Below are 25,630 nucleotides of genomic sequence, written 5' to 3' on the forward strand. Positions count from 1 at the left end.
GCATCATTTTGTTCATAAATATAACCCAATTGTATGCATGTGTTGTTTTATATGCAGCCATGGGTGAATCTCAATCGGCGAGTGAGGAATTTGAACAACATAATAGTGCATTGAATGATGACAATGACCAAGGTGATCAGATTGTCTTGCCAAAACTTGGCATGAAATTTAACAATGCTGATGACTTATTTGAGTTCTACATTAGTTATTCATTCAAGACAGGATTTTCTTGTAAGAAACGAACATGCAAGAGGGATCATCATGGAGCATTAAACTTTGTAACTTATTCTTGTACGAAAGAAGGGAAGAATCATTCAGTGTCGGACTCTCCGGTAAATCTTCCTCCAACACAAAGAACTAACTGCAAAGCAAAAATTTCAGCGAGATTATGTGAAGGTGAAAAATGGATGATAAGCGTTTTTACTCTTGAACATAACCATTTAAATAGTCCATCGAAATCTCGATATTTAAGAGGCCACAAAAGGATCAACACAGCTACAAAGAAGAAAGTTTTGGTGAACGACAAAGCAGGAATCAGGATGAATAAGATCTATGGTGCATTAGCGGTTGAAGGTGGTGGATACGAAAGCCTCCCTTATAATGAAAAAACACTGAGGAATATGGTTGCTAGAGAAAAAAAATTAGAACTTGGCGAAGGAGATGCTACAGCACTTCTGAATCACTTTACAAACATGCAAAATAGGGATCCAAATTTCTTTTACAGAATGGACATTGACGAAACAGGTTGTTTGAAGAATGTGTTTTGGGCTGATAATAGATGTAGAGAATCCTACAAAGAATTTGGTGAAATTTTCACGTTTGACACAACATACTTGACAAACAAGTATGAAATGCCTTTTGCTCCATTTTTCGGGGTTAATCATCATGGGCAGTCAATTTTATTTGGTTGTGGATTGCTTTCTAATGAGGAAAAGGAAACTTTTGCTTGGTTATTCAGATCATGGCTCGATTGTATGAATAAAATCGCTCCACAAGGTATAATTACAGACCAATATAGCTCGATGAAATGGGTAGTTGAGAGAGTTTTCAAGGATACCAAACATCGTTGGTGTTTATGGCACATCATGAAAAAAATACCTGAAAAGTTAAGGAGGTATGAAAATTACTTAAAGATTAAATGTAGGATGAAAAAAGTTGTTTATGATACACAATGTCCAGCTGAATTTGAACAACATTTGAGTGACATGTTGCAAAAGTATGAGAGCTTGAAACAAAATAAATGGTTTAATAAATTATATAAGGAGAAACACCGATGGGTGCCTTGTTTTGTCAAGACCACTTTTTGGGCTGGGATGTCGACTACACAGCGATCTGAAAGTATGAATGCATTTTTTGACGGGTATGTTCATTCAAGAACGTCTTTGAAGCAATTTGTTGAAAAATTTGATAATGCACTGAGATACAAAATGTAAAAGGAGCTTAAGGCAGATGCTAGATCATTTTCAACAATCATTCCAACCTCAACTTCGTATAAAATGGAGAAACAAATTCAAAAAGTATACACTCATGCGAAGTTTAAAGAGTTTCGCAATCGATTGATACAGAAAATGTATTGCGAGATAATTGGTACTCAAGATGAAATAAAAGATGGAGTCATGGTTCAAAGATATGACATACAAGAAGAAATTTACTATCAAAAACCACGAGAGGATGAAGAAGAAGTTGATGATGATGATGATGATGATGAATTGGTTGCATCAAACGAAAAAATTACTTCACTTGATATGGAAAATACTGCACCAACTGAAGAATCTGAATCCGAATCTGAACCGGAACTTGATCCCGATATTGACTGGTCGATGAAAAAGGTTATATTTAAGGTATGGTTTCAAAAAAATGAATGCAAAGTCGAGTGTAGTTGTCATAGATTTGAATTTCGAGGAATACTTTGCACGCATGTGATATGTGTGTTACTTTGTAATGATGTTTTACTAATCCCAGACAATTACATACTAAGAAGATGGAGAAAAGATGTGAGGTTGTTACACACAAAGGTGCCAATAAATTCTGATAGTTGACATTTGACTCCAGCAGAGAAACGTTACAAGGAGTTATGTGATTATTTTGCGGAACTTGCAGATGTAGTTTCAAAGGATGGTGATAAGTGCAGTAATATAAAGAAATGGATACGTGAACAATTGGTAGAAACACCGGAAAAGGGATCTGGTATCGAAGCAGAAATAAACAACTCTGATCAAGGGAATGAAACTATAAAAATAAGTAATCCTCCTCAAGCAAGTGCAAAAGGTAGGCCTTGTACTAACCGTTTGAAACCTAATCAATACAAAAGAAAAGTGACAAAAGAAAACGTCAACGTAAGTTACTTATCCTTTTCTTATTCTATTTATGTTTCAGTGTCCTGAACGTGTCCAATTTATTAGTCTGATGTTATTGAACTTTGATGTGCATTTGTTAGACCAATGAACAAATATCGAGTCAACAAAGCCTGGTAAGTAATATTCAGCTATCGAAGAAAAGAAAAACGAGTAGTAAGAAGGCAAACATCACTGTGAGTTTTTGATTCATTTTGACTATTTATGCTTTAATCTCGTGAAAGTATTCAATATGTTTGTCTTAAGTTATTTTACCATTCGATGTTTATTTGTTAGACCACTAAAGAAATCTCGAATCAACAAAACATAGCGGGTGCATTTCAGTCATTGGGCGGAGCTGAAATCAGTAATCTTCATAGGGGAGAGTACAACCAGTTACTGGTAAGCCTTAAAAGATTTCTTTGCTTGAAACCTACTGAAAAGTATTTAGTTGGTTGAATTGATGGTTTAAAACCGTACAATTCCTGGCGGTAGATGTTTGTGCCATAATAGTTTGTCAGAGTATCTAAAATGTGACTTTGGTAAGAGCTGGTGGATAGCTAATATGACTATGTTTACTTCCTGGCAATAATTTGTATGGCCTTTTGTTGAGTTGGTACAGTTGCATACCTATTGTTTCTCCCTGCTTATGTTCCGTTGGTTTAATTTGGTGAAGCCTGACATATTCTTATTTATTTTTTTATGTTTACAACACTTAGCTGAACTCCAAAGAGTAAGAAACATAGGAAATTCCACGATGCAGTTCCCGACATCATAAATTTTATCTTATGGAAACATTAGCAGCGCATATGGAACACCTTATGTTCATTATGGGAATGCTGCACCTGCACCAGGAGGACTCTCTGGACAGTTTGAAAGTGTATCGACTGCATTTGGAGTACCTCAACCATGGAGAAGTCCGTACTTTGAGAGTTCCGCACCAACGTACCAGGGTACCAGCTTACAAGAAGGCAATGGAGGATTTATCCGAAGGCAACATTAGTTCTATTTGGAAGTTCTATTTTTAACAATTTTATGAATCATATTTTGAATAAAGATGGTCACAGTGTGACCCTGAATGCATTAGTTTATTTGTATTTGGACTTTATCAGTCTCAACAAGGTGCATTTTCTTCCTTTTTTCCAGAAGCATAAGGTACTTTTAGGTTCTGCCTTCAGTGGTTATGTTAAAACAATAATGGAAAGTTAGAAGAAAATTCTTAAACATAACATTTCATACATATGAAGTCTTACAACAGTGGGTCTTTGTAGTTAACATTGTCAAAAAAAAAATGCTAACTTCCACGCAACATACAATCAAGACCTTTCAGCTCTATAGCTTGGAAGAAGTTTTTCACCAGCCAGCATTGCAAATAATATTTCAAAAGAGGTGGTATTCACCTAAAGGAGTAGCACAAAAGAGCACCCTGAAATACTTCTTCGCCAGTGGATGATTGCACAGCCAATGATAAACCCCAGTTCACACCATCCTACTCCAAAAACATACATCTCCACTTCCTGTAACATCAACCGCTGCCTGCACTGCTCAGCCTAGAATCACATCTTCACAACCAGCACCAGCTATATAGACCATTCTCCACTTCCGCTTGCAATCATCTCAGACATTCTGCCATTCATTTCCAACCAAGAAACCCCACATACAGAACTACTTCAACCATCTTCCACTCATTCAAATCAGCCATCTTAGGTATCTCAACTTCATCGACTGCTCGAACCCATTTCCTATCTTTCTTCTTCACTGACGTTTGCAGATTTACCAGCTCCGTGTTTTCGCTGACTGCACCATGGTCGTGGACGAACTCTGTCTGTATACATTTGATAACAATTCATTTCAATAGAACCAATCACTGCCAATAATCAATTTCACCACTGCCTCCAATTAGCAACTATCATAGGCATCACCTCGTTGCTGTCGAGACTGACCACAGTGAACACCAATTTCATTTGTATTTTCTTCACAGCACCATCACCGACAACAGCTCAACCCCATACAAACTCCTCTTCTTTCATGTATACATAGCGTCATATACAGCGCCATTTCTTCATCACTGGTTGCAGAACCCTTGAAGTCTCCATTAGCACCTGAAACACTGCCCATACAGCCATCACAATCACCACCATTTCTTTAATCTAGTCACCGAGCAAACAAGCTAACAGGCCCATTGATTAGTCTTCATGGTCTCACAGCTAAATTGTTTTGTTATGGCCAATAACAAGGAATCCAATTTCATGGTACTACTGTAGTTGTTTCTCACATAAAAGAAACCATTTCACTTACTGTATTAAATAAATAGGAACTAATACAAGGTGCAATTGTCTAAGATAAAACCTCTCCGTTTCCTTCTCCGATTCCTGTAGCTCATTCCAATTTTCAAAACCCTGAACAAAATAATCGTCCATCAAATTCAATGGTAAGTCAATTAAAGAATAGTAAATTCACGGGATTCAATTTTAAAATTGAATATTAAACTCTTGAATTTCGATGCAGCACTCATCTGTTTAAGACTAAATACCTTGGTTTCATGGATCTGATGATTGAAATTTTGAATGATAAATAGAAGATTTTTTTTTTTGAACTTCTTTTTAACCATGAAATTGGATGAAACGAACAACGGGAGAAATTCTGGCTTCTGGTTTCTTCCATCTATTGAATCAAAAACCGAGCACATTATAATTGAGAAGTATAGAAAATGGGAAGCCTACGCCATTCAGATTTGTTTCTCCTCTGGTGTTCGTGGTAAAAGAGGGAGTAACTATCCGAACACGTCAACAAGAAAGAAAAAATAAAGAAAAATGAAAAAATCTTGCCACGTATGCGGTGGGTTTGACGGTGGGTTAGTTTAGTGGGTTCAATAGAATTATTGTTTCTCTAAACGAGGATATTTTTTCCAGTAAACAGTTTTTTTTAATAATAGAAAATTCCGTAAAAGAAAAGAAAATAATTATATTCCTAAACGATTGGCAATGTGCATAATGTATATATTTGGATGAAAAAACCGACAAAAATGTGCGACTATCCAAATAAACAAAGACTCTCAAAAATTATGAATATCGCATAAAATTTTAGATATTTCATTGGTACTATTTCCGTTTATACGAAATTCTCGGATTTGATGACTTTTTATATAATTCTACGAGCAAAAGTTTTCTCTTAAGGGTTTGTTGGTTTTCTTTTTGTTTTCCTCTGTTTCTTGCGATTTAAATTTTTTTCTAGGTTAATATTTGTTGTCTGATCTATTTTGGTTTTTAATCCACATGTACTGTATAATCAATTGGCTCTGGCTTAATTGTTGCGGCAACGAAAGCTTGAGTACTAAGCTGAGGTGAAATATGCGGATAACATTAGTTGTTTTTTCTAGGGTATTAATTTTAAATCCACACATATACTGATATATCTCATTTATTCGTTTCTCCTTGACCGTGAAATCAATTGCATGCTTTTTGAGTATTCTTAGAATTTTTCGTTCAATTTGTTTTGTAGGTTGCTGGTGACATTCGAATAGGGTATCGTAACCATGCTTTTCTCTTTTCTTATTTTTTTTTATCTCATGATCACTCTGTTTCTAAGACTCTTTTAACATTGCAAGCAATCAATCAACCATCATGACTAGATCTCAATGAAAAAATCTATTGGATCTTTAATAACATGTTTTGGTCATAACAATCATTCAAGATTCAACAACCGTCGTTCTCCGCGTATTAGTTTAGAAAAAATTAAGACTGTCGCGGGAGATGAATTATGCTGTAAATTTTGGTTTTATCTTTTATTGATTGCATGTAGGAAGATTACGGCTAGAAGAAGTTCCTAGAAAACCAAGAGGGGATCCAAAAAAACAAAGGTAAATCGTGGACTGCGCAGAGAACATTCGTGAGAAGGAGATACAAAAGCCTTGGTTCAAGTATAAGTTGAGTTTATAGCATTGCTGAATTGTATACCCAATTTATAAGTTGATAATTGTATATACAATTGCTGAATTGTATATATTTCTTATTTGTTTCTGATGGATTTGTTGAAAAATAAGTTAATTATAGAACAAAGAGGAGATTCTGAAAGAGATTGTACATTGATTTGGACTCCAAGGGCAGCTCGGAGTTTGATGGGATGTGGAACCAAAAATAATCGAGCATTTTACAATTAGGTAGGAGGGTTTTTTTTTTCCTTCTTTATGTTTCAATTGCATTTAAGCTCGGTATGTATCTATTTTTGTTTTTTTGAGCATAGATAATTAGGAGTTTGTGATTTACCTTTCTGTGCTTTTGTATATGCAATTGTATTTAAGTATGTTATTTATCTTACGTATCTTTTTGTTGTGTTTGAGCAGAGTTGAATATTAAGAAATGTGATCTTAGATTTCCGTGTGACACATTCCCTAATTATGGAGTAGCAATTTGTCGAGTCTAAATATTATATTTGTTTTTCAACTTCCTTAATTTGCTAAAAGACCTCATTTCTGAAAACATGGGTATAATTAAGTAATCGTCTCATCAATTGCTAATGTCTTCTATAAAAATTGAGAATGGCCTCTACATGCTAGGAAAAAATTGTTTGCATGTACGAAGTGAAATTATACTGATGGAAATTTAAATGGAGAATAATGGTGTTCCTTATGTGATTGGAAGGTAAAAACACATGTGCTGCAAGGCAACGATATTACTGTACATATCGTATCGTGAAGCCAATTTGAATGGATAGGGTAAAACTAATGAACCGATGAGGTACTTATATAGGTACTTACGATTGCGTGATGAGTTTGGACCTGAGCGGAAGCACTTGCTACTGTAGGATTGGTTGTCTTAGAGCATCTCCAACGGTGTATTAGTATATATCCTACGTGGAAACCTAAAATTTAGGCATTTAGTTGACATATGTATATTCAAAATTTTGTTTTGATAAGCATCTCCAGTGGTAGTTGTATCTATATCTATTTTAATACAATTGTCATTTAGTTATAGATTACTTAATTTAAAATGTGGGCCAAAATAATTTTAAATAGAAAAAAGATATGATGTGGGTATGGATGGGAGTATATAAATTTGGATACTCTAATCCAAACTCAAACCGTCAACTCATACTAATTTTTAACCATCCAACAGCCATTCGAGAGGATTTTTTATATTAGAGTATCTAAAATCTTATGTGGTACCAATTTTTTAAGAGACCCAAACTCTATTGGAGATGCTCTTACGAGAGAGTTATAATATGCTTTTTTACTTTTGTTGAATGTTTTTCTGATGAACTCAATTAATAGGCATATATTAAGTGACACAGTGTTTTTGGATTGTCTTGGTTGCTGGTAAAATTCAAAACTGTTCAATTTTAGTTTAGACTCTACGCCTCATTGGATGTACTTAAATGTAAGAATACCAAGCTATTTTTAACGAATTTCGGGTATATTTCTTGCTTATTTTTAAGAATACCAAGCTATTATAAATTGTTTCCAACTTGATACAACCAATAACAAGGTAATCTATTTTTGTATCTCACGTACTTTTGGATCGTTGAGTTGTATCGAGCTCTATTAACAATCTGGGAAAAACACAATAAATTATTTAGGTTGGTTGAAGGAGAGGATTTGTATTACATGAACTGATGCAAATGTAAGGGGAAAATCGTACGCATGGATAATCAATTACATTGTGTTGGATGCAAATGTTCGAGGCCGTCAACCAAACCATTGTACGTATACTATAGAAAAATACTTACTTAATACAAAAAAATAATACAATATGAGTTGCAATTTACCAAGACAAACGGAAAATGGAACTTGCTCTACATCAAATAAAGCGACCATTTCTTATTAGAAAAGAATATTAATGACCAGGATAAAGAGGATGTGAAAAAAATCTAACAATTTCTTTTCATTGCGTTGTTTCCCTAGGGACTTATATTTGCTTTAGCCATTTTTTGTTCATTTTATTTTCTTGCGCACTAACTAAAGTACTAGCTTATTTTGTTTTAAATTTTTTACTACCCATTTTTATAAGAAGCACTTAATATTCCTAAACGAAAAATAGGCGCGTGCGTCGCACGGGTGAGAAACTAGTTTTATTAGTGCCAATCTATATCAAACAAGAAATTGAGGAGTGGCGGAGAGGGTTTACACGAGTGGGATCTTTTGTCTGGCAATTTATTAAGTTTTTTGAAATTAGTTAAACATATACGAACATTTATCTAAGGATGATTTAGGATGTTATAAATCACGAACTAAGATATATTTTTATTTAGTTTTGCTGTCATCTTTCTTAAAAAAAATTATAGATACAAATACGCGAATCCATCCGCATCCATCAAAAAATATCAAATATGCGGGTAAGGGATCATATGCAAATGAAAATCTAACACCCGTCATTTAGACGGACCAGACGTGGGAGATACCGAATCCACAGATTCCACTACTGCTCATCCCTAACTTCTATGGTAAATTATGATGTGGATTTGGTGGCATTCGGGTTCTGCCCATCCAAATGATGTATTTTGAACTTTCATCCACGTCTAGCCTATTTCTCGGAAGATTTGCCATCCGAATAATAAATCTATGAGGATGTGTGGTTCAATTGCAATAACAATAAAGAGATTTCACAGAAACTCTCATATTAATCAACAAAAATAATTAAAGAAAAATAAATTCAAATACATGGGAGAAGATGGAAAAGGACGACAAAGTTTGACAATAATTAACTCAACTGATGGTTAAGGTGTTTGGCAAAATAGAAAAAAGTCAGTTTACAAAATTTTAACGGTCTTTGATTACTCTATAATTCTAATGCGTCGGCTGCATGTTCTACGATCAAGATTCTAATTAAACACTAAACGTACAAATCAATTTATTGAATTCAAACTCAAACCCCATTAACTTTCTCAATTGTAATATTTGGAAATATACAAAGATACAGATCAATATTGAAAATTTTGAGAAATTATAACATAATCCATGCTACATATTTATTAAGTGGATAAGAATTTCATAACTTAATTTTTTTAAGTGAAGTTAATGTCAACAATAACTGGTACATATCATCAATTCAAGTAGTGATCTTGCATAAGTTGGGCAAAAAACGATTAATAGGTTAAGTCGTGAGAGGAAAAGAAATTATGATATTGGTGATTCTATTGTGATAATCGTATTCCTAATTATAGTGAACAAAAATGGTGGATGGATAGGCGTCTAACGGATTTTGGATGTCTCATCCGCGTCCACGTCTGGTTCGCCGAGAGGTGGATTGGGTGTCCATCCACCTAAATGCAGATTGGTTCAGGTGAAATTCATTGTAATGACCCGAATCTCCACCGATATTGTCCCCACTTAGCCATTGTGGTTATCCGGCAGTGTGGGGTTTTCAACGGGCATATCCGCGGTAATCCAACGAAAACTTCCCGGGAGGTCACCCATCCCTGGATTACTCTTGCCTGAGCACGCTTAATTGTAGAGTTTTCTGCTAAATCTGGAGCCAATTTTGCTGAAAATGCCTCGGTATAATGTAGACGTTCCTTGTCTCATGTGAGACCAATATCTGGTATAACCGTCCAGCATACTCTCCCATCCGAGTACAAGCGATCCGTCCCTAGTTGTATCCCAACTAACACCGATATTTTTCTCACTTTCCCACTGCGGTTACGTGCTCATGCTCTTTTTCATTTGTCTAAGCAGAACTTAACTGTGGTGAAACATATGATTTCTGTTAATGGTGCACGAGACTTTCAGTTTACAAAAAATTTGAAAGGGCGGGAGCTACTAGAGGTTATTTTGTTGTTGTAATTGATTGGCGACTCTTCAACTATTCTGTCTTCTCATGAAGACGCTTGAATCTAGAGATATGATGATGGATTTTCGGGTAGCTAACTCTTATCAACTATGAAAACTGAGGGCCTACTATCCTTCCCTGACAAACAACCATGGAATTCTAAAGTCTCATTAATGGTTTCCTTTTTAGTGTGTACTTTGTGTTACAATGAAACACCTATACTTGATTATCTTTTTAATGCAGGTTTAATTCGGGATTCGAAATTTTTACGGTGTGGGAACTCTACGGAAGCCAACGAGCACTTATTCTCACAATGTGAAACTGCGTTTGAGGTATAGACTCATTTCTTTAATAGTTTCAGTGTTAGTTGGACTTTTGCAAGTAATGTTAGAAGTAGCATTTGGGAATCGGGTGCCAAGAAAGGAAAAAACATGATCAAGAAAATTTGGTCGGTCTTGCCGTTTGCTATTTGGTGAAGTTTGTGGAGGGAGAGAAATGATGGACTTTACAATAACTTTTCGAGAAGCACTAAATAACTCATTATAACAGAAAAGTATTTACTTTATAATTGAGGATTGCATTCTGAAGTGTTTTCTGGTTTATGTTTATCAATTTTAGTCTATAATAGGAACGTTGTAATGGATATGTCCACGTTATTTGCATGCATGGCTCTTTGAATGACACTGGGAAAAAACTTCAGTGGGATAAAATTAAGCATTTTCATAATCTGAATCCTAGCATCCCTTGGATTATTGTAGGTGACCTAAACTTTATTTTGCATGTTAATGACAAATAGGGTGGAAATAATAATAATGCTCATATTAATAAGTTTATTCATGAGAACATTCAATCTTTAGGTCTTACGGATCTTAGATATCAAGGGATACCTTTTACTTGGTCTAATAATTGGGAAGAGCATGAAAATATAAAAGAACGTATTGATAGAGTGATTTATTCTTCTTGTTGGTCTACTATGTTTCCTGATGCTAATGTCAGTCATTTGCCTAGAGTAGGCTCTGATCATACGCCAATACTTTTAACTTGTAAACCAATAAAACACTTTATTCAAAAACCTTTTAAAATTATTAGAACTTGGCTCAGTCATGAAGGCTTCAAAGACATTGTTGCTAATAATTGGAACTGTAATATTAATGGTTCCTTTGCTTACAAAATTCAAAAAAAATCTTAAAAACTTATCCTATACGCTTTCTGACTGGAACAAAAATGTCTTTGGAAACATCTTTCAGAACATTGAGAAGCTGAACAAGAAAATGGAGTTTCTTCACTCCATTAACCCTCTACCTATGCTTGAAATTAAAGATACCCAGAATAATCAGGATATCTGGTACAACAGAGAGTATGATTATTGGAATCATCTCTCTAAAGATAAGTTTATCAAAGATTTTGATAGAAACACAAATTTCTTTCACCAAACTGCTAATAATAGAAGGCGTGTTAATCATATCCACACTCTTAGGGATGAAACTGACCTGTGGATTGAGGATAATTTACAAATTCATAATATGTTGATAAAGCACTTTAAATCTATTAGTACTTCTGTTAAAGCTAAACATCTTGATCTTCTCAGCTCCTTAATTGATCCATGCATTGATGATAATGATAATATTATGCTCACCAAGGTTCCTGATGAAACTGAAAATTAAAAATACGCTCTTTAATATGAATTTGTGGGGCTCCCCAGGCCCTGACGGCTTCCCGCCAGGTTTCTTTAAAGAACACTGGGATATAGTCAAGACTGATATCATCAATCTTGTTCAAGATTTTTTCAAGAAAAATTATTTGCTAAAAGACTACACTTATATCACTCTGATTCCTAAAGTCCATAATCCCTCTACTCCTAGCGATTTCCGTCCTATCAGCCTTAGCAATATAACGTATAAAATAATTTCTAAAATTTTAACTAATGGGATAAAGCCTTTACTCTCTAAGCTTATCTCTCAAAACCAGCCTGCTTTCATTCCTGGTCGTCAAATAACTGACAACATTATTGTAGTGCATGAAATTTTGCATTCTATGAAAACATCGAAAAACAAAAATGGAAATATGGCTCTTAAAATAGACCTTTCCAAAGTGTTTGATACAATTGAATGGGACTTTCTAAATCAAACCCTTCTATCCTTTGGTTTCTGCAGTGAGTGGTGTCAACTTATTTTGCAATGCATTACTACAACTTCTTTCTTTGTGCTTTTAAATGGTGTGCCTAGTGAATTTTTTTTTGTTACTAGGGGTCTCAGGCAAGGAGATCCACTATCTCCTTACCTGTTTATCATTTGTATGGAAGTGCTCTCGAAACTTCTCTTGAAAGCTGAAAAAGATAATTTAGTTTCAGGGATCAAAGTCGCTAAAACTGCACCCTCAGTCTCTCATTTGTTCTTTGCTGATGATTTTTTTCTTTTTTCGAAAGCCAATCTGAATGAAGCTAAAAATATTCTTAACATTCTTAACACTCTTAACACTTTTGGAGAAATGACTGCTCAGGTTATAAACTTTCAACATTCTGGGATTTATTTCTCTCCTAAAGTTCATAATAAACATTGTAAGATAATTTCTAGAATCTTTAAGGTTAGGAAAATATCTAAGAATGATAAATACCTTGGAACTCCTTTATTCTTTGATAAAAATAAAACCAATAGCTTTGAACCTCTGATTAATAAGTATTATGCTGCGCTTCAAGGTTGGATTAGAAAAATGTTTAATCATGCTGGTCGTACTGTTCTTATTAAGAATGTGCTTAGTGATTATCCTAATCATCAAATGCAATGTCTGTATTTCCCAAAAAAAAACTCTTGATAGTCTAGACAAGGTTCAAAGAGATTTCTGGTGGCAAAAAAAGAATAAAAAGAAATGTTACTACCCGAAGGCTCGGCCTAGTATCACCAAAGACATTCATTTAGGAGGTTTAGGAATTAGAATTCCTCATAAACATAATCTGGCTTTAATTATTAAATTGGATTGGAGACTTATTCATAACCAGGATCAATTGTGGGCAAAAAATTTAAAGCACAAATATTTTAAAGATCATAACCCTTTAAGGAAAGTTAGAATATATAAAAGCTCCTGGATTTGGTCTAGTATCAGGAAAGGCTTAGAAATTGTTAAAGAGAATAGTGTCTGGCAAGTCAATAATGGAAGGGACACAAATATTTGGACAAATCTTTGGTTGCCTAATCAAACTACTCCTCTCATCCCTATAGTTACTGATAATAATATGCCTACAACTGTTAGTGAATTGATTAATAGAGATGGAACCTGGAACATTAATATGATTTTAAAGTATATTCATTCTTCTCTTCATAATTTTGTTTATGCTATCTCCATTAACCTCAGTATGCATGATAGGATTAGATGGAATTCCACTAAAACTTGAGAGCTAACTACTAAGTCTGCTTATAATTTTATTACTAAACTGCATATTGACAAGGATGACGCTAAATTTAGGAAGCAAATTTGGAATTTGAATGTTAGACCTAAAGTAAACATGTTTTGTCGGAAGGTGGTTTCTGGTGCTCTTGCTCTAGGTTGTAAAATGTTTAGATATATCAAAGATGTTAAGCCTTATTGCCTGTTGTGTGATTCTAATGCTGCTGAGGATGAGCTTCATCTGTTTGTGAATTGTATTTTTTCTAAAACAATCTGGAATGCTTTTAACTTGAATGATATTTATAAATTCCAAGGAAATCAGGATATTTTGAGCTGGTTCAAGTTCTGGATGAACAATAGTCTTTTTAAAGTTCACCATGGTAAAATCTCTTATATTGTTTGGTCTATTTGAATTCAGAAACAGTGTGAACTTTGATAATATTGTGCCATTACCACAGAAGCTTATTGATGTCATTAAAACATCCTACCAGACCCTTGTGCCTACTAGAGATAACAATACCAGCATGAACCCTGTTTTTGGCAGAAATGTGAACTATGATATAGGAACAAGACATGAATATGACTGGTTCATTCACTTTGATGCATCCTTCTTAGAAGCTGACTTTTCAATGGGTTATGCAATCTCTATTTTGGACAAAGCACGAAACAGGAGACAGTGCAGAGCTGGCAGAGAATGGGCTTCCTGCCCATTAGATGCTGAAGCAAAAGCATTATTGAAAGCTCTTACATGGATGAAGGATCTAAATCTGAAGAATTGTTGCTTCATAAATGACTGCCAGACTTTAATGAAGATAATGAATGGAGATATTAGTTCTGAAGATCAACCATGGAGAGCTCAAAGAAGCATCAATAGATGCAAATTTTCAGCCTATATATGTAATTCGATTTTTTTTCTGTATAAAGCTAGGAAGTTTTTAGATTTTGAAGATAGACTTGCTAAGGAAGTTAGAACTAGGAAGATATCTTTCTTCTCTACTGAAAATATGAATACTTATGAAAGAACTAGATTCCTAGAAAGGACTAATCAGAGATTAGATCCCATCTTATGTAATGAACACTTCCTTTATAAATAAATAAAAAGTCTTCTTATCAAAAAAATAAATAAAGAATAATGCATATGTCCATGTAACTTTGATATTTATTTTTTTTTGTCACTTTTTTGTTAAGTGAAAATCTATATAACAGATTTGCCTTTTTTTGTCAAGAAAAGAAAGAAAGAAAAAAGAAATTTATTTTATCTCATTACATTATGGAGCTCATTCAAAATCCCGCTCGACTTAAAACAGGTTTCTTACGATAAGCCATAGGGAAAATTAGGGGGAGACACAAAAAAAAAATATTCTCATTGTCAGACCCACAATTAATTTTGGGTACTGTGACACCCATAATTATTTTCGTGACACCCATAATTATATGAAATTATTAAAAATGTCTGTATGACGGATTATGCATCCTCATAACGGGTTATGCATCAAGGGTATAATTGACAACGCAACTTGGATATAACATATCTAAAAATCCGCGCCTGGAAATTTTACAAATTTTATATCGTTGGAAATCTTTTTAAGAGAGCTACGCAACGAGTACAAACAAGAATATCAAATTTTTGTTTTTCACGAAAAAATCGGAGGTGATGATCATTTTAGGCAAAATTTTCGAAAACTTAGCTAATTGTCCACCCTTTCCAAGTGTGATTTCTATGTTATGTATGGCCGTGCCTAAGGGCATATCGGTTGAAGTAGATTCTTCTTTTTGATCAATCAAAACCCCTTCCCAAACTGTACAAGCTTCTTCCAAAGCATACGGCTTTCTGGATGTATATAATGATATCTAGACAGATGGATCTTATATGAATCGTATGATGAAGTACCACATGAGTGGATATATAGGAATCCAAATCTGCCGAATCACTCATGTTATGATCTTCTACATCCTAGGTCTCCCCGTTCCATCATCTGGCTTATGTTCTTCATGTAGCATTCAGATCGAATGACTCTATGAAATTACGTCGGATACATGACTATTATGCAGCCACCAAAAAAGATGCATAACACACTCTGCAGACGCATAACGAATTATGCAACCATTTTCTCCACTGCATAACAAATTATGCATTTGGATAACAAAGTTATGCATCTATAACAAGTTATGTAACCATTCTTTTGGTTGATTTTAGTGCGTACGTAAAAAAAAATTGATGCATAATGCAGTATGCATCCATATTTACGGATGCATATCAGGTTATGCATCTATTTTCTCGATGCATAAAAGATTTTGCAACAAGTTTCTCGATGAATAATGCATTATGCAGTCATATTTTCGGATGCATAACCTGTTATGCATCCATTTTCACGACTGCATAACATGTTATGTAGATATTATTGTAGGTGCATGACAAGTTATGCAACCTTATTTTTTGTTGGTTTCAATACTAAGAAAAAAGTAGTTGCATAACGTGTTATGCAACCGTTTTCTGGACTGCATAAAAATTTATGCGGAAAAAAATCTGCAGAACGTGTTATGCAACCAATTTCGAGAATGCATAACAAGTTGTGCAACTAATTTTGTAGATGCATAACCTGTTATGCATCACTACTCACACCTCCATTTTCTTTTAAATGCACGTCACACGCACACCAAACCCATTTGCACTTCCGTCTCCCCGCTGCAGCATCCTTTTAGCTCCATCTTCTTTTAAATGCACAATCCATTGAAATCAACATCAACACCACCATTCCTAACTCACTTCACTGATCCATTCATCAATCCATTTTTTTCATAGCTCAATCATGACAGCAACCACCATTCCAAATGCACGACTTTATAACATGTTATGCAGTCATAACAACATCTCCATACATTGTCTCGGCCACAGCTGGTTGCACCTCCATGTTGTTGACAACACAAACACGAGATCTCATTTAATCACATATAACACCATCTAGCAGGAGCTGCTGCCATGAACATCTACAAGAGTTGCTTCTGTAATCCCCATCTTTCTTATCAATTTTAAGGACACCAATTAACACCATAATCATCATCTCCATTAACAAAAACCCTTCTATTTATTTCTCCCACCTGATCTTCTAAATTCATATTCTAGCAACCAAGGTACAAAACTACGAAGTCCTCACTATCTCAAGAAAAACTACCAATAAACTCAATCTTGGATTACAAATAAAAACCCCAAAATGGATCACAGCAAACTTCTATAGTTCGCGGTCACAGCCACCACAAGAAACCATGACTGCAACACTAGTTTACTTCAGCTATTCTGCGACTCCAGCAATCACTCAAAACATCACTGCTTGCCTTCAATCGACCAACATAAATTGAATCCAAACCCTACAGTTTGTTGCTCCTTCATTTAATTTCAAAACCCACAAAATTCAACTGATGTTGTTGTTGTAATCTTCAACTTCAGTTCATACCAAATCAAAAATAAGTTGTCTCGTCTTCATTATCATCTCCTCGCTTCTCTCATTAACTGAACTTGAGTTCGATCCGACACCAAACCAAATCATCACCAGCTGCTGATTAACCCAACAGCACCAATTCAGCCTTTCACCATTACCAACTGCAATTCTCTTCACAAATCCAAACCCATCAATTACTAAAGCATCACCAGTTATACCAGATCCGACGACAACTTATTTGTTTCCTTCATCAACGCCAACAAGACCCCAGAAATCCCTTGATATTGCTGTGTATTCCTCATTCAAGATTGCACCTCAACCCAAATTTCAGACCACATACAGAAACCCAATTTCAGTCGATGGCAGATGCCAAAATCCCTTGATTTTGTGTTACCAGAAGTCTCAATCAAAACCCATTCTCAGTCCATCAATATGTCCACTGACGACATAAAATTCAGCTCAAAATCTTCACCGATTCAAACCCCCGGATCAGAATTCATACTCATCTTTTTCCATCACCTCAGATCCCCTTTTTCTCTTGATAAAGGGGAGTCATGAAAGAAAAAACGAAGAAGAATAATGAAAGAAACAATTTTAGAAATTCTGGGTGTGGGAGAAATTTTCACGGAAAAAATGGGTGCGTGCTTGAAGTTTTTTGTCGGTAGGTTTGACAGTGGAAAGATCTGGGAGAATGGGTCTCACTGTAGTTTTCACTAAGCCATATCTAAGCCATGTTAATGTTAGGCTTCTAAAATGATCCATTTTAGTAGGGTATAAGCAACCTAACATTACCTGCAACGGAACAAATCTCCGGTGCTCATGGATTAGTTCCCAACCTAGACTGTTGTAATGGTTCCACAAATTACTAAATACTTCCTCTTGGTTTAGATACTGTGCAGTCGTGGCAAACTCACCACCCCAATCTTAAAGTATGGAGTCCACTAGCAGATGTCACCATCTAAGCATATAAAATATCATTCAGGATGTCTTAATCCGCTTAATTAAACACACTAAAAAGCAAAAGCTACTGGCTTAGACACAGTGACAGGGCAGAGTTTTTTTTTTCGAATTTCTCGGTTGTTTTTGTTTTGTTAGTTGATTCTCTGACAGAGCAGAGTACTACGAGCTGTGTGGTTTGCATGCAGAAACACTCAGATGTCAACTTTGACACCGCACCGAATTCTTACTGTGTGGAAAACCCTCAATTACATATTAATTTGGTATGTATTAACGAAAATTTCTTGTTTGGTCCTAAGCCGATAAGGTTATTTATAGCAGGGTCCAACTAGATTTTACTCTTATTCTAAGGTCCAAAGTTATTTGAAAACATGGAAATGATTAATATACCCCACTGTTTAAGTACGTGTGAAATAACATACTTCTACCAAATCGGAATTTTATTTATCTGGAGGTCCAAATCTAATTAAAACATATAAAGGACCATAGATTTGAGTACATATCTGCTACACTGTTTACAAATTTAAGTACATATCTGCCACAATGCTTACAAATATGAGTACATATCTGCTACACTACTTAGGAATCTGAGTACTCCTCAATTCACTTTACTTTATTGCAGCACCAGCACATCTGCAGTCAACCATTATGTATAACTGATTTAGTTCAGGCATCTTCTGCTGCTTCTCGTCATCTTTTTTCCTTGTTTGAATGTTGGGTATGTATGTCAACACCCCAAGCACACCAAAGTCATCTGTAAAGGAGCAAAAACAGTCAGTGCAGTAAGGGTATTTTAATATATGTAGAAAATATTTACAATTTAAAATCGATGGAAATGTTTAGATGCGATTCGTCGAAGGTAATCAAGGAAAACTTTTGTTGTGGAATGGTGTTTCCATACTTCTAGTGATCGCCTACTGCAGGTTAGAATTCAGTTTTTTCGGCAGTTTGAATTTCTCTAAGTCCATACACTTCCCACTTATAGATAACAACATGCAGTATATATCTCTATAGATATAAAAACCGAAATTAGCAAAATGCAAATGGATAGCAAATTCAAATTAAGTTCTTCCCATTTTCTATTTGACAAAAATTATGTGAGAAGGAATATTACTTAAAACTACATGAAGACTGTAGAAATACTAACTAAGCATACCTTGAGCCACTGCATTATGTAAGATAGTACCATGTCCTCCATCAACACGAAAAGTTTGAAAAAGAGGTTAGTGTCTTGTACCTAATTATCAATGCAAAAGAATATATCAAATTTGATGCTAGGATCCATAGTGGAAAGTGGAATCGGCATTTAGCAAAAACTATGGCATAGCAAAGGAATCCATATATAGCTAGGTGCATCAGTTAGGTGCACATGGATCTATCACAAAATACAAAAATGAAAATATATTTTGAAAGAATATCTATCACATGATTCATAAATCTATATGCGGAAAAGAAACTAAGTGGAAGATCTTACGCAACTGATGCCCATTTGTATAAATTAAGCTCCTTTAGAAAAGCAGTTTTTCGTCTGTGTTACCATGACCTGAGGGACTGGTTTAATAGAGTTTAAACCTTCGTAATCCACCAGTACAGCAGCCATGGGATGACTTGACTTTCTCTCATTACTTGCAGCCCTACTTGGATGAGATAGCTCTTGAAACTATCAAATGCAAAAAATAATAAAAGCATTGAGACTCTCCCATCCACTCCTCTTTCTTTTTCGCATTCTTATTTTAGTTGTTTTAATCCACAATGGAAAACAACCCTACAAAGCAATATGTCTAAACAGTCTCAATAATTTGCAAAGTAAGAAGTACCATAAGGAATGCATGTAATGGTAAATTCAGTAGCCAAATTCAGGCCAGCTTTGCTAATGGCAAACAAAACACTTTTTTCTGATTTGTCTTCAAATCACTTACAATTTCTAGTCCTGATTTACTTACCAATCAGGTAAATACTTTCCTAAAAAGGGATTAAAATGATTTATTGAAATATGCATCAGTAGTTAAAAAAAGCACGCATTAGTCAATTCCTAAGTTGCAGTACTGAAAACAGATACTGAGCACCACTTATTTTTAAATGTAAAAGAAGAAATTACAGCACTTACCGAGAAAATGAGTGAACTAAGTTTATGAGTAATGTTACCAAGCTCATCAGTACCATCTATGCGGTCACAAAAAACATCATTAAGATGATCCAGAATGAAAGGTTTTCTATACTTTCTTTTCTTCTGTGAAACAGAGTAATACCTGAATGAAGGAATTCCTCCTCTATCTCATATGTATCTTCAGTTTACATCAGCAACCCAACCTTCTATGTTCCTCCAAATCCATTTGCAGCACACCTTCTTTCAAACACACATCACAACCAATTTGTAACTTCATCAAGACCACCACCAATTTCACAAGCTTGCAAATCTGAACCAACAACAACTCCTGTTCCTATCATTCAAAATCTGTCATTTCTTGCAATAAGTTATGAACTGCAGCTCCAGATCATCTCCATATCCAATTCCAGTACTGAATCAAACGTAACAAAGAGCATCTATTTCAGTATTTCATATACGTACTGAATCAAACATAATAAGGAGTACTTCCTATCAGTATGCGATATATGTACTGAAGATTCATGAACTACAAATCAACAGTATGACAACAACAGGTGACAGATCTATGAAAAATAAGAGAATCGAAAGACATGTTACAGTATTTCACATAAGTACTGAAGGGTAAGACTAAAAAAGGAGCAAAAACATAGCAAATAGCACTTCCTATCAGTATTATACATACATACTCATGGATCGAACCAAAAAAATTGGAAAAACTTCAAATAAAACAAAATTAGAAGAGTTTTGTATCAGTACGCCATATATGTACTGTCAATTCATACACGAAAAACAACTGTAACAAACCTAAAAACCATAAAAGCGTCAATCAAATCGATTTGATTATCAGAATACAATCAAAAAAACAAATCAAAAGAAGAAAAACCGAACAAAATAATCAAACAAGATGATTAGAAAGCATACCTGGAAACATAAAACAAATATTCTCCTCGTAAATCATAACGATGCACCATCTTGTTCTTCTTCATTCAAAATAAGCTAGGTTTCTGTCAATACAGGATATACGTACTGTTGTTTCATACAAAAAAACAAATCTAAAAACAACAAAATGGAACTAGTATGATCAAAGCTAATAACGAAATGAACCAAAAACGTGATTATTCATCTAGATCTAGTAAATAATCAAGAAATCAAACATGGAGATCAAAATCTTAATCAAACACCACAACGATTAGACAAAAAAACAGTTTGTATCAGTATGCCACATATGTACTGCTGATTCATGAACTAAAAAATAATTGTATGTAAAGAATCTATCAAAATAACATAATCGAGAGAGTCTTATTTCAGTATCGAAGATATGTACTTATGAATCAAACAACAACAAGTGATAACACTAAGAACAAAACAGAATCAAAAGCAATTTGTATCAGTATGCAACATATGTACTGTTGGATAATACCCCTGAAACAACAAACAAGCACGATTTTGATAAAATACAAAAGCGAAAACAACAAGATAATCAAATCGAAAGTTCAAATATGTTAAAAACATCATAATCTAACCAAAAAATTGAATAATTACGATCAAGATTCATCAAAAACAAACCAAAACAAAAATAAACGCAAAAAACAAACAAAAAACGAAACAAGAAAGTGAAAACGTAATCAAAACAATCCGATCTTCACAGATTCAGTCGAAAAAAACAAACAACAGCAGCAGAAAAAGATATTACATAACATACCTGTAAATCTTCAAAGAGATCTTCAGAAAAACTCTAGCTCGTAATCCAAAAGCAGAAGCAAAATTTGAGCAGAAGCAGAAAGAGAGGAGGAGAGCGGATCTCGGATTTGGAAAAAATGGTGATTTTTTTTAAAGAAATATATATGTACTATCAGGGAATGGGTAGTTTGGGTATTTTTAAAAGTGGATTATGACATCCCGCACGTGTACCGGATCAGGGGATAAAAAATTTGGTCCAATTTCCTCTTTTTCTTTTTATTATGGACCTCTAATTACTGGACTTTAGTGGGTAGACCTGCCATTAACTAAGACTAACATAATAGTACCTATTGGTAATTCCTACATGTATTAATGTATACTCTGCACTAGTGCTCGCTGAAATAGAGAATTCAATAACGCAAGTGTACGTCTTCTATGTCCAATGTACAAGGTACACGCTGTATGTCTTTCATTGCAGTACTACTACTAGACCGGTACACCACTCTACAACTCCCATGATATTTGATCGGGACGCCGGACGCCTGCAAGAACGTTTTAGTTCGTGAAATTGCTCTGGTTTGTGAAATGTGCCAAGTCAATTGAATACTAAATTATTTTTTGTTACACACTCTGGTTTGTGTATACATACTAGTAAATTTGGTAATTACCCTTCGTTAATTATTTCCTGTTATTTGCTCAAACCGGTTTCAAAGAACGAAACCGGTGGTTCTTTGTGGCCCCAGCTGATAATGTAGCTGGAAATGAAAAAACAGCTAGCCGTAACAACCCCCTAGACCCCCTACTACTGTTGATTCTTTTTCCACGTTAGCTGTTTAGCTTTTCGGGAGAGACACGCGTATTAAATCAATCAGAGTATCAGTAAATCAATCAGGGTATCAGACCATAAATGCTTATCCCTTCCTCGTGTTTACTAGCACCATTAGTGAAGAACTGAAGATGAAAAGCTAAGGTCCGGAGGTCCCCCATCCAGTAAAGGAAGCTGCAGAAAATCCGCCTCTTGACCTGAAAGATTTTTTTTTTTTTCTTTTTTTTGACTTAAAAGGGGTAAAATTTTATTAAAAGAAAAACTGAACAGCAACAACCGTTGGCCAAATTTACAAGCCCATAAAATGGGTCTCAATACAATTCTATAGTTAACCGGAATGAAAAATAACGTTCCAGTTAAAAAGCAAATCGATGAAACTGATATTTTGAACCATGAATGTAGCTCTCCCATTGACATAGTAGTATCTTGATTTCGACTCCTTTTCTTTGCCATCACTCTCCTATTCGGTTGGTTCCATAAGGCCCAACTTATTGCGAAAGAAGTAATGTACTAGATCTTTTTGCTAGTTTTTTGCATGATCCAGTGTGCCATTGTAGTATTTAGTCTTTGAATGAGTTCTTGTGCACCTCTCCTGTTTAGGTTATCTATTGTTGAAATTGCACTCCGAATTGCAAGCCAAACTAACAATTGAGCTTTTGGTGGAACTTTCGTATTCCATACTTGCTTGAAATCTGGGCCAATATCCCCTTTGCATGAGCCATTTATAGCCTTCCTTAGATGTATGGCTGGATGCAAGCTTGTAACTGATATAGTCTAAATCATTCCACAGAGAAGGAGGAGAACCAATCAAATTTAGGAGATCTAACAATTTTGCTTTTACCTCCTCATTAGGTTGATCAGATAGCTGTAGATTCCAAGACCCATTGGTAATCATCTCTGCAACTTTAGCATTTTTGTTTGTAGCATCTTTGAATGCTATTGATCTGAAAGATTGCGCTATATTAACTAAAAGATAACTTAATACACCCAAAGCTTTTAAAGAGCATACAAACATCTGTATATTAGACTACACAATCTCATGAATCAACAAGTAAAAATGCCTAATGGATGAGATGATGTCTGAACACTCACCGTCTTTTGTTATATCAAATTTATTTAGATGATATCACATAGTAAAAATACTTAGCGCTCATCTAGGGATTTAAGATACAAGTATCCCCTTTAAAATTCATGGCCACACGCCCCACAAAGATATAACAATTAAGCACAAATTCATTTAAGAACTCTCCCACATTTGATGTCATTCCCAAGAGAACAACATAAGTGACCTTACTTTGATGAAAAATAAGGAGTTTGTCGGGTTTTTTTATTTGTATCATGAACATCGACTTAAATTATAATCTCAACACCAGTTACGAACAAGGAGATAATTTTAGTCGGTATGACTCAACATAAGAAAATCTTACAGAGTAAAAAGTGCAGTAATTAATAACACATAAGTGTGATCACGAGTAGATCGATACAGCGAGAAAATTTCTCAAAAATTTTGCTTAATTTTCAGTTTATAGAAAACATAATAGAGTTAACTTCTGAGCATATATGAGATATCATTTCAATTTACAAAAATTAAAGGACACATATATGTCATAAGACTTTGCAGTATATTAATCCAATAATGATTACATACTGCAAATTCATCTTCCAAAAACTCTAGAATTTAAATAAATAAATCTTAAAACATGCATGATGAAAATCGTTGGAAATAGCTTGTGTAATCACAATTTATGCTACCAAACCTTTGTTATCCTTCTAAAAAGTAAAAATAAATTCTCACAAGAAGTTTTCTAATAACGCATTAGGTTATTTTTGATATCCTGAGCGGAGAATTCCTACTCATTGTTGAAGAACTCGTTAATGATGGGATCATTTAGTTCTTTCAAGTCTTTAGAAATGTCAGTTAACTCACATAGTTCTCCTCTCAGATTATGCAAGATAATTTTAGACTGAGCCAATATGTATTCATATTGAGCATATCCAAGGATAAATTGATTTGAGATTTCAAATCATTCCTCTTGGACACAAGTTCTTTACTTTAACCCTGAAATCATTTTCTGGATGACATATTGATAAAAGAAAAGTTGAGTTGGAACCTATTTGAAAAGACGAGGGTACCCACAATCTCCACAATATTTTAAATATCAACTTATAAGTCTGATACCAAGTGCGACCGTCTATGGACAAAGTTGAGACAATATAACAACTATTGTATACACTTTGTGTGATCGTCTATGAATACGAGATCGAGACAATACAACAACACAGTGTTCACACTTGATAATAGGTACGGTATAAAATCGAAACACTATAAGATCAATATCAAGTGACTTGGGTTAACATATGTGTGTAATTTACTTAATTATAATAACAATTATAATGCGGAAATAGAGTAAGTGACACTGCAAGATTTTGTTACGAGGAAACCGCAAATGCAGAAAAACCCCGGGACCTAGCTAGTCCATTTTTGAATACTCTCAGAATTAAGCCGCTATACAAAAGCTAATACCAACTTCGTATAGTTGAGACCAAGTAGACTACCCCTAGATACTTAGTTTCATCAGAATCCCTGCGCCTTCGACTTCAAGACTCACGCACGTGAATCACCAATCCTTTTGATCGTATTCCAAACAGTAAATAATAAAGTTATTTGGGAACCACTCTATTCTATATTTGGTAATAAGATATATGAGTCGTTGACAAAGGATCTTCTGTTTAATCTAACAAAATCCTTTGTCTGGTTATATCAGTCTAAAATTTGGTTACCAAAATAACCAATTTCTAGATTTGCAAATTGCAATCAAACAATATAAAACTCGAAGAGTAACTATAAAGTGATGTCGATCTCATGCAACTAGCCAATCAAGTCTATCAAGGATAAACATGATTCTAGTTGGGTCACAGCCTATCAAGGTTCGTGCACTGAATTCATAATAAGAAAATCTTATTTGTCTCCAAATCTTCGATTGTCTTCTTAATAACCAGCACAACACAACTTGAATCCTCTTGTGATCAACTACACACAAAACGGAGTATGTTAGCAATGGACTATCACAAGATGTCTTTAGATCGAAAATGGTTCTAAAGATCCCCTCGTTACTTTGATCTAGTTTGATTGAACCTTATATTAT

General features: G+C 34.6%; 3 protein-coding genes across 4 annotated transcripts; 2 read left to right on the top strand and 1 right to left on the bottom strand.

Moving 5' to 3' along the window:
* Positions 1–59: 59 nt before the first annotated feature.
* On the top strand, positions 60–1,433 carry LOC113312294 (protein FAR1-RELATED SEQUENCE 5-like). The gene has a single exon (XM_026561057.1). It carries the CDS (start codon positions 60–62, stop codon positions 1,431–1,433), a length of 1,374 nt encoding a protein of 457 aa, XP_026416842.1.
* A 2,116-nt stretch (positions 1,434–3,549) lies between these two features.
* On the bottom strand, positions 3,550–5,101 carry LOC113308523. Of its 2 annotated transcripts, none has more exons than XM_026556976.1 (3): positions 4,867–5,101; positions 4,683–4,732; positions 3,550–4,443 (listed from the first exon to the last, which is right to left on the bottom strand). In XM_026556976.1, the coding sequence occupies exons 1-3, from the start codon at positions 5,020–5,022 to the stop codon at positions 4,320–4,322; spliced, it is 330 nt and encodes a 109-aa protein (XP_026412761.1). In that variant the 5' UTR covers positions 5,023–5,101; the 3' UTR covers positions 3,550–4,319. The 2 variants fall into 2 exon arrangements, with proteins under 2 accessions (XP_026412761.1, XP_026412760.1); XM_026556975.1 differs by having other exon boundaries at positions 4,632–4,732.
* Positions 5,102–11,776: 6,675 nt separating this feature from the next.
* Positions 11,777–14,571, top strand: LOC113312295. The gene is made up of 4 exons (XM_026561058.1): positions 11,777–12,882; positions 13,196–13,337; positions 13,539–13,720; positions 13,896–14,571. Exons 1-4 carry the CDS (start codon positions 11,777–11,779, stop codon positions 14,569–14,571), a joined length of 2,106 nt encoding a protein of 701 aa, XP_026416843.1.
* Positions 14,572–25,630: the final 11,059 nt, after the last annotated feature.

Source organism: Papaver somniferum, chromosome 9 (assembly GCF_003573695.1).
Source record: "Papaver somniferum cultivar HN1 chromosome 9, ASM357369v1, whole genome shotgun sequence".
Taxonomy (NCBI): domain Eukaryota; kingdom Viridiplantae; phylum Streptophyta; class Magnoliopsida; order Ranunculales; family Papaveraceae; genus Papaver; species Papaver somniferum.